At 44.3% G+C, this 13,264-nt stretch overlaps 1 protein-coding gene across 1 annotated transcript in view; it reads right to left on the bottom strand.

Moving 5' to 3' along the window:
• Positions 1–301: 301 nt before the first annotated feature.
• Positions 302–13,264, bottom strand: part of LOC109921177 (COUP transcription factor 2-like) — a 50,552-nt gene continuing 37,589 nt past the window's right edge. The window contains exons 2-3 of the mRNA XM_048614346.1: positions 8,294–8,815; positions 302–1,783 (exon numbers count right to left, since the gene is read on the bottom strand). Of these exons, the coding sequence (XP_048470303.1) occupies positions 1,509–1,783; positions 8,294–8,815 (797 nt within the window). The 3' untranslated portion in view covers positions 302–1,508. The remainder of the gene's footprint in view (positions 1,784–8,293; positions 8,816–13,264) is intronic.

Raw genomic sequence — 13,264 nt, 5'->3', positions numbered from 1 at the left:
TAAGGAGAGATTTCCTTTCCCCAAAGGGTATAAGTGAACCTGATGGGTTTTTACACCAATTGACAATAGTTTCATGGCTACTATTATCTTTCAATATGGTCTTATTAACTGTATTTAAATTCCACCATGTGCCATGGTGGGATTTGAACCCATGTCTCTGGAGTATCAACCTGGGCTCCATTATATTACCACCTCCTCCTAACTGTCAGGAACTTTTCTCTGTTGACAGCTGTTAGCTGTATCTACGCAAATATCCATTCCTTTTTCGACCTCCCAACCCTGACAAACAGAATTAAGGAAGTCAAAAGACTCAAAATATTTTATTGCAACATCACAGTCAGTTAAATCAGGAGGCTATGTCACACAAACTAGAAGGTACAGTTAAAGGATACACTCACAATGAATATGATGCTATCGTACAATATCAGGACTAGATTTTGAGAGGTGACTCAGGAAGTAACTCCAAGAGGATGCGAGGTGAAGGAGATGCAAGCAATTTGAACGAAATTCTAAAATGTTACAGCGCAGAAAATAATAGACCTCCTTCCCACCCCAACCAGCTGGTTATGGGGTCTTAATGTGATTCCATTTCATTGCTTCTTCCTTGCATTGTTTTTGTTTTGAAATACTTTTCCAATTGCTTTTTAAACAACGCTACAATCTCAGTCCTTTGCTTCCTCCTTCTAATGACTGAGTGTGCAAACCTTCTGTACTTGGGAATTATGAAGTGCTCCTCAAGGTTAGCAGGGGCAGAGCATGTTGGGACAACCAGAAGGAGTGTGACAATGTGACTTCCTCGATCTTGGAGTGCACTTTGAGTGAAAGACTGAGTAATCCAGTCCCCTTCCAGCACTGCTCTCAAACATCACCAAACATATGCATGGAAATGGTGCACAGTCAAACTCTGCGCACTTCTTTAAAATGCAGTTGAAATTTCTCAATTATGTGATTCTAATAAAGGTGCGGCTTCCCCATTTGTTAAATCAAATCTCTACGTGGAAGCTGATCTCTCCAACCTTCTACAGGTTTTCCTCCTATTCAATCAGGAGTCTCCAGGAGCCCCCTCCACACAGCCATTCCTTGTGAGTGAAGGAAGACAGTGAAGGGTGTAGATGGAGCTTGGGTCAATCCTATGCTCAAACTGTGTCTGGTTACCTTCTCCTAAAGCCAATGGACAGTCATCAGGAGCAGGTACACTGCTGAATATTGCCCTTGTCCCAACCTGGAGCGTGTGTATGGGGGTGAGGGGAGGTGTACAATTTACAAGCATCTCTGCCTGTAATGTCTCATCATCCAGGAACAGAGACTATTCCATGAAACATTCTCACATTTTGGCTTAGTGTCCTTAAGCAAACAAAAGAAGCAAAGTACTAAATTTAAATACTGCATCCCAGGATCCAGTTAGTGCCTGAAGTCAAGTGATCCCGTTTAATCTCACGTATGCGAGGTGGCATACTTGGCAGTGCCCAGTAATAGTCTAGTTGGAGCCCATTCGGAATCAGGCTTTATCATTGAGTTGGCATGTAAGGCCAGTTGAAGGAACCTCCAGACAGGAGCATGTCTCTGATTAGGGTCTCAATGGGTGTCTTGCCCACCAGCCTCATGAAGAAGAGTTGTCCAATGAGGGAGGCTGGCACTGCTCGCAATGCCGGGAGTCGTAAGAGCAGTTTGCCAAAGCGCTGGGGCTGCGGTGGATACTGACATCGCACATACTCAGCCAGCGACACTTGAACCTTCTCCTGCAAGCTCTCAATGTGGGCAGGTTCCGAGAGACCAGAAGCGTCTGGCAGAGAGAATAGGAGAAAGAAACATGTTTGACTTCAAAAGCAGTCTTTTTTTACATTGTAAAATGAACAAAAGGGTGGAATCTGTAATAGGGTGGAGGGCAGGTAAATATTTAATGACATCTCTTTATGCCTTCGATTTCTTAGAATCACTGAATCCCTACAGTGTGGAAGCAGGCCATTCAGCCCATTGAGTCCACACCAACCATTTGAAGAGCATCCCACCCAGACCCAACCCCCACCCTATCCCTGCATTTCCCATGGCTAATCCGCCTAGCCTGCACATCTTTGGACTGTGGAAGGTAACCCACGCAGACACGGGGAGAATGTGCAAACTACTTACAGATAGTCACCTGAGGCTACAATCGAACACACTCCGAGGCAGCAGTGCTAACCAGTGAGCCACCACGCCATTCGTGCTTTTGGATGACAGCAATTCAGGAACATGCCTGTCACACCTCCTCTAGACACTGTTGAATAATGTAATGATTTAACAATAAGCTCCACTCAATCTGATGATATCACACAGTCTTCGGTTGGAGGCGTGGGCAGATTTGAAAAAGCCCAATGGCAACAGGAGTGTCACCTCCATGACACAGTCCAGCACGAGGACCCAATGGAGATAGCTGTATCATCCCTGGCTCCTGATAGCTCTTGTAATTACATCTAACTGGTCAATACAATTTGCACCTATTGCTGTCATCCAATTAATTACATCGTGTTGTGTATGACAAATGCCTCTTCTTGTTCAGACTCAGCAGTGGTTTATACTCTATCACTGCTCATTAGGTAGACCTTTCGGCTCAGCGTGGACAGGACTAATTAGTCTGGGGGAGATGGGAGCATGGTGATAATGTTACTGGATTAGGAATCCAGAACCCAGGTTAATGTTTTGGGGTGGGGAGGACCCAAGTTCAAATATCACCATGACAGAACCTTGAATTAAATGAAAATCTGGATAGGAGGATTGAGAGAGTCTTGTTGTACAGGAGTAGTGTCCCTACCTCAGGGACAAAAGGCACAGGTTCAAATCTCACTTGCTCCAGAGGTCTGAACAGGGTGACTGAAAATATCTAGGAAGGAAGATTATGTGGGTCTGTGGCTGTGTGATATTCCTTGAATCAGGTCCCACTCACTCCAGACATGTGTCATAACATGTATGAACCATCTGATTAGAAATAATGTATAAAGGAGTAATAGCTGGGGTGCAACATTACTCTTGGAGGTGACATTTTATGTTAATTTTGATAAGTTTCCCTTACAGAAATGTAATTTCCCATTTACCAATCAATTTTGATTTTTTTTTAACAGTGTCTCACTGGGAGCTTTGTAACTTGTTTAATGTTTATCAGAAAGAGTAGAAATGAGGATTGGTGTAAACGGTGGCATAGTTGCTGCATTAGTAACAGGCTACAACTCCAGTAACACAGGGTCAAATCTGACCTCAGCTGCTTGTGGAATTTAAGTTAATGATAAGCCCCAGGATGTTGATAGTGAGGGTTCAGCAAAGGCTTTGCCATTGACTGTCGAGAGGAAATGGTTAGATTCGGTCTTTACATTCCATGTATACTTGTACCCTTCCACTGCATGCTGGGTCATGGCTAATTCTGTTGGCTGGAAGAAACTGTGTTTCATTCTTATTTGTAATTTTTTGTTTAAACAGCTCCCAATTAGTTTTTTTTTAAAGAAAGGGGCTGCTTTTAAATGTTTGGTTACACTTCAGTGATCCCTTCAAGGCCTCACTGGTGAAGTGCAACATTCCCACAGACACTTGGGAGTCACTAGCCCAAAACTGTCCAAAGTGGAGGAGGAGGAGGAGCATGTGGGAAGGAGTCGAGCATCTCGAGACTTGCCATCGGGAAGAAGTGGAAGGCAGGAGAAAGCTGTGAAAGGAGCACACTGCCGCACCAGTGCCCTGCCCATCCCTTCCCACAACCCCCTTCTGCCCCATGTAACACAGCCTGTGGTAGTCATATTGGTCTCTATAGCCACCTACAGACTCACAGTGGAAGAGGGTCACCCTCATCTGCGAGGGACCGCCAATGATGACACTTCAGTCTCACGTGCCTGATATTTAGGAACCCAGCAAAGGACTGAGGGATTGGCAGATTGGGGACCCCCACATGGGTCTGCTCCAGGGCCCGGCCAAGGTTCTATCTGTGGGATTGCACTCGACTTGCTTGCCTCCATTTTGTGGCACCATCTGCCCCAGGGTGTTGCTGGAGATGGAACACATGGTATTTGGCCTCCCACAATGGGACCACCGCTGGGGTTGGTCATCCCCTCTCAAAACCACATCTTATTCTCAAAGTGTAACTTTCCATTGCCATCTCAACATTTGTCAGGGCTATCAATTCTGACTTACATTTTATTTGACTGGCTTGTTGTATTTGATACAGTGAAAAGTTTTAATTTTGCGTGCGGTACAAGCAGGTGAGAGCATAAAAGCGCATTAGGGTAATAGAACAGAGCAAGGAATACAATGTGAGATAGTGAGAACTACAGATGCTGGAGTCAGAGATAACACAGTGCGGAGGTGCAGGAACACAGCAGGCCAGGCAGCATCAAAGGAGCCGGAAAGCTGACGTTTCTGATCAGGACTCTTCTTCAGAAATACTTCTGAGGAATACAATGTTATGGCTGCAGAGAAGGTGCACAGAGAGCGAGATCAACATTAAATTTAAAATTTGAAAGGTCCATTCATAAATGTAATAATGGCAGGAAAGAAGCTGTTCTTGAATCAGTTTGTATGTGTATTTAAACTTGTGTATCTTCTGATGGAAGAGGGTGGAAAAGAGTATAAAAAGGGTGGGAGGAGTTTTTGATTATGTTGGTTGCTTTCCTGAGACAGTGGGAGGTAGTAGGTGGAGTCAATGGATGGAAGGCTGGTTTGCGTGATGGATTAGGCTGTATCACAATGATGGTACTGAATACAGTAGAAAGGAGGATTGGTGGCAGCACCCAACCCAACCACAAGCTCCCAGTGTTTGGTACCACAACTTACAACAAACACATATTTTGTTTCTTTCCTTGTCACATTACTATTCCCTTTCGCCTTTCACCATAAAACCTTCTGTCATTTCAGGAAGGGAGTAGCATAATGGTAACGAGTAGCATTCCAGAACCCCTGGCCAATGTTTTGGGAACATGGGCTCAAATCCCATCATTGCAGATGGTGAAATTTGAATTCAATAAAATCTGGAACAATGAGCAGGCCCAACTGTGACCTGTAAAAGTTGCCATAATACTACCAGATTATTGAGCTGCTCTCTCATTACAAAGAGATGACTGGTGGTGGTTTAACCTGAGGGTCACCACACCTCAGGTGAGGGGAGAGGTTGAGAAGGAGAGTCCTTCATGGTGACCTCAGCTGGTGCAGGATTTGAACCTTTGTTTTTGGCCCACTCTGCATCATAAACCAGCTATCCTGCCAATTGAGCTAACCAACCCCCTGTCCTCTCTGTATAGACATATTGATCAGGCCAGTCAGCCCCTTCAGCCTACTGCATCATTCAATAAGATCATGGCTGATCTGATTACTCCACATTCCTGCCTACCCCTGACAACATTTCACTCCTTGTTTATCAAGAATCTGCCCACCTTTGCCTCAATAATTTGCAGAGAATCTACTTTTGAAGAATGTTGTCTCATAGGCATCTGTGGGTCACCAGACGATGATTTATTCTCAGGATGGGTGTGATGTGGACAAGGCTGAAAATCCAGCTGCTCATGGCTGGCAATCCTTCTCTCGATTGGCTTTACGTCCGAACTGGTTCACTCAGACATTTCACGAGGATATGAAGAATCAACTAAAGCTGGAGATGGGTTGCTCAGTGTGCACCCCCCCAGCTCACAACCTTGGTGTAGACTACCCCCCCGCCCCCCGCGCCCAACCTCGGCGTGGAACACTCCCCCCCCACCCCCGGCCACACTGTGCACTTCAACCCAGGACTCAAGGTGAAGCCCAGGGTGGACTGGGTTGGAAGGACTGTTATTCTGAACTCTTATTTCTCTATCTTTCCAATTTATTGCCAAACTTTTTATTTCTTTATTTTTCTAATATTGTTCCTTAAGAGTTTTGTACTGAAGAATCTGTACCTTGGTAACTTAGATGGCACCTATGTCGTGACTTGTAAACTTTGCACCGAGTACATGTGACAATAAAGCTAATTCTAATTCAACTCTGGTTGGATAGATGTCTGGAGGTTTCATCACATGACCTCAGTCCCACAGTCCTGCTACTGGTCGACCTGTTTGTCTACCCTTATGATGTCCAGCCTTCCGACAGCCAATTAGGGGATGAGTAGAATCTCCAGTCAATTCTTGACTACCTGTTGGTATTTCTTCCCGGTGGCTGGATAACAAATAAACAAACAATGGAGTGGAAATTATAAAGCAATTTTCCTGAATGTCTCAATGCTATTTTCCCTGAAATTTTCTCTCAGCCATGCTTGAGTGGGTTAGCAGGTCAGGATTTAAGTGCTGGGCTCTGCCTCCAGGGCAGTCCCAAGACTGGAGTCACTCATTGGCCTGACCAAGTAGTGAGTCCATAAATGAATCAGAATCATATGGGGGATTAGTGGTTACATTACAGAGGCCTAAGGATTGATGATCCACTCGAATGAGTTCAAATCGCATCACCCCCACAGGGCCAACCTGGTAATGACACTTCTGGGTCAGGTGAACCTCACGACAGCATGTCCCTTGCTGCTATCCTTAAGGATTTTTCAGTTCTCCTCGCACCTCTCCTTCCTCTGTCAGGGCCACATATGCCCTGAACCTCTGCTGACTGGCCAAAAATGTACAAGTAGGGTGGAAACCATCTCTGCTGCAGCTCTCTTACCCACTCCATGATGATCTGCTCACCTTGAGGCTCAGTGCCCCAGCCAAAAAAGCCTCCCCACCCCCAGTCTGTCCAATGGTGAGATTTGAACAACCATGGCAAGACTGGTCTGTGCTCAACATGTTCAGGACGAGCCAGGGCCAATCAACCTCCACTCCTCGGCCCTCGGTACAAACTTCTTTTTTACTTCATTCACGGGATGAGGGTATTGCTGGCGAGGCAGCATTTATTGCCCATCCCTAATTGCCCAGAGGGCAGTTAAGAGTCAACCACATTGCTGTGGGTCTGGAGTCACATGCAGGCCAGACCAGATAAGGGTGACAGTTTCCTTTCCTAAAAAAATCCAGATGGGTTTTTCCTAGACAATCAGCAATGGATTCATGCTCATCATTAAACTCTTAAATCCAGAGTTTTTTTAAAACTTGAATTCAAATTCTACTACCTGCTGTGGCAGGATTCAAACCCAGGTCCCAGAACATTATCTAGGTCTCTGGATTAACAGTCCAGTGATAATACCACCAGGCCATTGCCACCACCTTATGCACTTGTGGAGGGACACAAACAATGCTGCATCTTCCTGAGGAGTGTCTCCTTTACAAGTGGAGGGGCAGACTAATTACCTGAAACTCAACAAATGAGGAGATTGTTGTTGGGCTCTGGGGATATGAACTCGCTAAAAAAATAACAGGGGGCTACTTTCCTGGACTAACAAATTCAGCAAGCTGAAGCCACCTGGTGTAAGAAAATAAACAGGAAGAGTTGGAGAAACTCAGCGGGTCTGGCAGTGCCTGTGGAGAGAGAAAAACAAGGGTTAACGTTTCGGGTCTGAAATGACTCTTCTTCAGATTCCACTTTTCCTGCATCTGCAGTGAATGGTCTGCCTCCCTTTCTCTCTCTCTCTGGGCTCCATCTCCACCTCTCCACTCACTCCATTACCAACCCTCTGCCCTCAACACCAGCATCAATACTACCTTCTCCTAGCTGCTCTCAGTTCCGAAGAAGGGTCTCAGGGCTTGAGACGTTAACTCCGTTTCTCTCTCCATAAATGCTGCCCGATCTGCTGAGTTTCTGTAGCAATTTCTGTTTTTGTTGGTTTCCCATCGCTGGTATCTACAGTCCTTTGTTTTATTATACCTGCTGTGTCTTGCTTTTGTTTGAAATTGGCTTGAACTGGTACCAAGTTCAGATTTGAGCACAGCAGCCGAGGAAATTAAACTCAATTGATTAATCGGAAATATAAAGCTCGTGTCAGTAACAGCAACTGGGAAACTAATGGACTGTTGTAGCTCAGTTGTTGAAAGGAATCTGCTGTCCTTTCCCAGGTTGGCTTCCAGACCCTCGGCAATGCAAATTGTCCAGCAGCCTGTTCAATTGTATTCAAGAGGTGGCTCACCAACACTTTCTCAAGGGCAGGGAAGAATTGGTTAAAAAAAAAAGGCAGGCTGGCCTTGTTAATGATGTCCACAGCTCATGAATGAATAAGAGGAGAAATGGGAGTATTTAATGGCAATCATTGAGGTCAGTTTTCTTTTGCTCCAGTGTCAGATCTCCAGATTAAAAGCCACCTTTTCATGAAGCATTGAGAACTCTCATGACCTCTAAGTGGCTCACACAGAACCCTGAGAGACGGTGCCACACAGCAGTCCCTCTGACCATCGATACTAACCTGGGGTGTAGAGGGCGATCGCCTTCAGGCAACTGTACTCAGCAGAGTCGACCTGCAAAACCTTGAGCTTCTCCACCTGGTCCTGGAAGATTCGGATCTGGTCCATGAAGGTCACCACTCGATCCGCTGACATCTGCGTGGAGTGGAGGCCGGCAGCTGCCAGGAGGGGAGCCATGTGAAGAGGGAGGGACGACTGGGCTGCATTCAGGACAAACAGCTCACTCCAGCTCAGCCGCAGCAGCGCCACCTGGTCAGAGATCTGTAGCTCATGGAAGAACGGGACGTTCCTGGCCCACTCCACAGCGCTGAACAGCAACCTGGCTGCTAGCTCACAGATGTTGTCTATGCTCATGAGGTTGAAGCGGCCGCACTGGGTGCTGAGGCGAGACGTGGGGTACGGCTCTGCTCTCAGCAGCAGGGAGATAAGTCCTGAGATGTTGCCTCCATTCAAGTGCTCTCCTCCAGACAGCGAGAGCTCCCCAGGGCTGGCCTGGGCTGGAGGAATCCTGCCTCGCTGGACTGCTAATGGACAAAAAGAAAGAGAAATCAATTAGAATCAAGCGATGGAGAAGTGACCAATGGCCAGACAGAAACAGCCGCATAAATATTGTGATGGTCATGACCTGACCCTTAGTTATTCCTCAGCCAATATCACAGAAAGTACATTTATCTGCATGTTGTATCACAGCTTGTGAGAGCCTGCTATGCACAAATTGACTTCCAGTTTTCCTACATTGCCACAGTGAATGCAGTTCTCTGCTGCTCTCTAATGGATGCCCTCAAACTCTAAAAGATGATAACGAAATGCAAAGTCTTTCCTTTTCTATTGTCCTGACAGTAGAATAATTCACCACCCAACTCCTAAAGCCTGTCCACCATTGACAAGGCACAAGTCAGGAGTGTGATGGATCACTCCCCCACTTGCCCTGGATGGCTACAGCTCCAACAACTCTCAAGTAGTCTATTTGATTGATACTTCATTCAACACCGTAAATATTTACTGCCTTGAGCACCAATGCACAGTGGAAGCAGTGTGTGCCATCTTCAAGATGCACTGCTGAAATTCACCAAGGCAGCTTGTAAACCTGTGGCCTCCATCACCTAGAAGGGCAAGGGCAGCAGATACATGGGAACAGCACCACATGCAAGTTCCTTTCGAAGCCACTCACCATCCTGACTTGGAAACGCATCTCCAATCATCAGCCATTGGGTGCCATACCGGAATACTGCATCCAATTCTGGACCCCTCCCTTTAGGAATGGTGTTGGAAAGGATGTAGAAAAGAGAACAGATCTGGGTTAGAGGGCCTTTAGTTGTGTGGACAGACTGGAGAAGCATGGGCTGTTTTTCTTAGAGAAGGTTCAGAGGAGATTTGACAGAGGCATCCAGAATCAGGAGGGGTCCAGACAGACTAGACAGGGAGAAGTGGTCTCTCTTAATGGAAGGATTGAGAAGCCGAGGGTAACAACTCTTTAAAAATTCTCAGAAGAAGCAAAAGCAACATCACTGTCATGTAGCAAATAGCTGCAATCTGAAATTCACTGCCTTAAAAAGCATTGTACGCAAACACAAAAGGAATTGGACCAGTATCTGAAGAGAGAGAAAAACCTACAAGGCTAAGCAGAAAGGCAGAGGAGTGGAACAAGATAAATTATTCTTGCAGTAGATGCACCAAATAGCTTTCTTCTCTGCTGTAACCATTCTACGATTCTACAAAGTCCAATAATGCAGCCAAATTTGGGGTCTATATACACTGGGGTGAAGTACTGAATAATATCTTCTTATAATCATTATTCGAAAAGATTGCATTTTAAAACGTAAGTAATGTTTTGGTTTTAGTCCTGTGATGGTATTTTTCTTGAAAAAGGTCAGAAAATAATTTTGAACAGCAAGATTAAACAGTGTTTCCAAGAAAACATGTGACTTAAGCTAGATAACTAGAGAAACTAGCTGGGGAGATAATTGTTGAATTGCTTCCTCAGTGGAGGTGTTTTTCAATGACCTACGAAAGGAGAGGTCAGGAACCAGAGGCGAGTTGCAGTACCAAACAAAATAATCTAGCCAGCAGAAGGGCAATTGAGTTTGACAGTATTCAGGTCATTAGCAAGGGGAAGAAGTCTTAATCTATTTTAGCAGGCCTAAGTTACTTTCCTTAAAGTTTAGTGAGAAATGTAAGAGAGTTAGCACATACCTAGGTGTCTCAGGGAGAGGTACAGAGAAACACATCCGGTGAACGTGCAGAAAATGAAACACTTGTGACCCATGTTTGTTAAGTAAGAAATTAAAAGGTGAATTTAGAAGTGATACCTCACTGGGATTGAGTGTCCGTAAAGGACATTGCTGGGGAAATGGTCAAAACTTTATTTCTGCTCTTTCTAATAAAACCATTCCAAATATTTATAGCTTTGTAATTTTAGTTTTTTTTGTATGTGTGATAACTTTGACTTTTTTTTGTCAAAAGTACATTGACAGACTCTTGTGAATATGTTCTGTGATTACATGGCAGACTCACAACCTATCACGTCAAGCCTCTGGAATCTGACTTGTCCAGTATTACCATCAACTGGGATCATAAACAATGTGTTTACTTTTGCTGTAGAAATAAGGACAATGCCATTCGACGAATGCTGAGCTGATGTTATGTTGATGAAAAAATAGACATAACACACTGACCAATGAGCTGAGAATAAAACAAAAGACAAATATGAAAGAACTGGGGAAACCCCAGGTGCAAATTACCTTGGGCTGAGCTCAGGAACTGTCATGATGTTTCCACAGCTTTCCTGTCATGTTTGCTGACTACAAATATCATACCTTCTGCTAAAGTTTACAACAATTATGATGAAGGCTTCAGATTTAATATTTTTTTGATAGATTATGGCAAATGATTTACTCCATTAGAAACTTGGACTTATTTTAAAAAATGAAAAATGAAAACGTCTTGGGAACTTTTTTTTAAAAACAAAGCATTTCGTGGAAACTGTTTCAGAGATAGTAGGAACTGCAGATGCTGGAGAATCTGAGAAAACAAGGTGTAGAGGTGGATGAACACAGCAGGCCAAGCAGCATCAAAGGGGCAGGAAAGCTGACGTTTCGGGCCTAGACCCTTCTTCAGCTTTCCTGCTCCTCTGATGCTGCTTGACCTGCTGTACTCATCCAGCTCTACACCCTGTTATCCCTTATTTTGTGGAAACTGCTTGGTTTCAGCCAATGGCCTGTTTGATAGAGGTGGCATGACTGGGTTTAATGGCAGCAGACAGTTACAGTATATTTTATTTCAGTTGGGGGAAGCAACTGAAGAATAGATTGCACAGCTCAGCTTTCCTATTTCTGAAGCACCTTTGTTGTGAATCCAATGTGAAACTTGACAGTCTTCCTAAAGTGTGGCTGGAAGAATTTTTAGTACTGTGCTTCCTGATCAAGCTGTGTCTATCAAGACCCCTGAGATAACGGTCATGTCTGAGCATGCCACATTGCCATCAGAACATTCTGTACCTTATCCTTTTGTTTTGTTTCTTACAAGAACTCACCATTATCCCCCAGAGTGGATCTCTGCAGAGAGAATTTTTTTGTCGCTTTTCTTTGTGGTGTGCTTGTATGTGAGTTACAAACATGATGTAAAATGTGGGATTTATATGTATAATTGTGTTTTTAGTAGTCGCTGCAAGCTTGGATTTCAGGTTTTGAGTAAGTTATCAGCAGGGTTTTCTGAGTGTCTGAAGTTGGTAATTCTAAATATTTCTGTAGCCATGGCAATTTCTTTTAAAAATAGAGTTTTTGAAGTCTGGCTGTAGATTTTGTACTCTAATAGACTTTTGGTTATTTTGGATTGTTTGTGACCAGCATGGTAAAATAGAATGTTCTGGAATATTTTTTCTTCAGTTGAAGGGAAACGTCCTTAGCTGTGAGAGAGAAACTTTTAGTTTCACTTTTGTCTTTGAGTGAGTTAGTCCTGCGAAATGGGATGGTGGTATAAAGCTCCGAAGGAAGGGAATGGTAGAGATAGTGAATTAGACTACATTGGAATGAAGAGTTTGTGTCAGTCCCAGACCAGAAGGATTGGGATTAAAACCCTAAAACAAGTTATTTAAAACTCAGTACAGCGAAAGTCAGGTGCATGATAGGAAGAACAAAGAACAATACAACACAGGAACAGATGCCTTGGCCCTCCAAGCCTGCATCAACACAGTTTGCCCTTCCACACTAAAACTGTCTTCACTTACAGGATCCATATCCCTCCATTTCTTTCCTATTCACGTACTCATTCATGGTGTTTCTTAAATGCTGAATTATTGGTCTTTTGTGAACAGTCGCAGTTTTGAAGTTGAAGCCACAAGTGACTCATACCTACCAAGATGTTAGATGCAAGGGTTCTGGTTAATGATCCCTCTAACATTTTTTAAACAGCTGTGCAGAACTCCGAGGCCTGTGTGTGGCAGTGAACTGATAACGAATTCTGGAACACACCGATTGTCACGTATGGAACATTGGAGCAGCTGCACATGTGCAGCGAGGAGGGAGCTTTGATTCTGGTATAAGTATTACACGAGCAGAATTTTGTGTGCCTCATCAGAAGAATGTTCAGGGTACTGTACAAAAGCTGTTCCTTCTCAACTTAAAACATTGTGTTTTGGAATTAATGGGATTATACTTTCACTGTGTGTTCAAAGTCTTTAAATGTGTATTGTAAATTGATAGTTAGGATTATTCTCTTTTATAAAGTTTTGGAGTAGATTTGTAGCTCAGGTTGTGGGTGTTGAAGTTGGTTGGCTCACCGAGCTGGTTTGTTGTTCTGCAGACATTTCGTTACCGTGCTGGGTAACATCCTCAGTGCAGCCTCTCATGAAGTGTTGGTGTGTTTTCCCGCCTGGTTTTTAAACTCTGGGGTCCGTTGCGATGGATTGCCTCACTTCCGGGTTTCCTCCGTAGTGGAATGTATATGGGGTCGAGTTCAATGTGTTTATTAATAGC

The sequence above is a fragment of the Rhincodon typus genome, chromosome 29 (genome assembly GCF_021869965.1).
Source record: "Rhincodon typus isolate 14 chromosome 29, sRhiTyp1.1, whole genome shotgun sequence".
NCBI lineage: Eukaryota > Metazoa > Chordata > Chondrichthyes > Orectolobiformes > Rhincodontidae > Rhincodon > Rhincodon typus.
The sequence above is the reverse complement of the archived record's forward strand: the minus strand, read 5'-3'. Positions and strand labels throughout refer to the sequence as shown.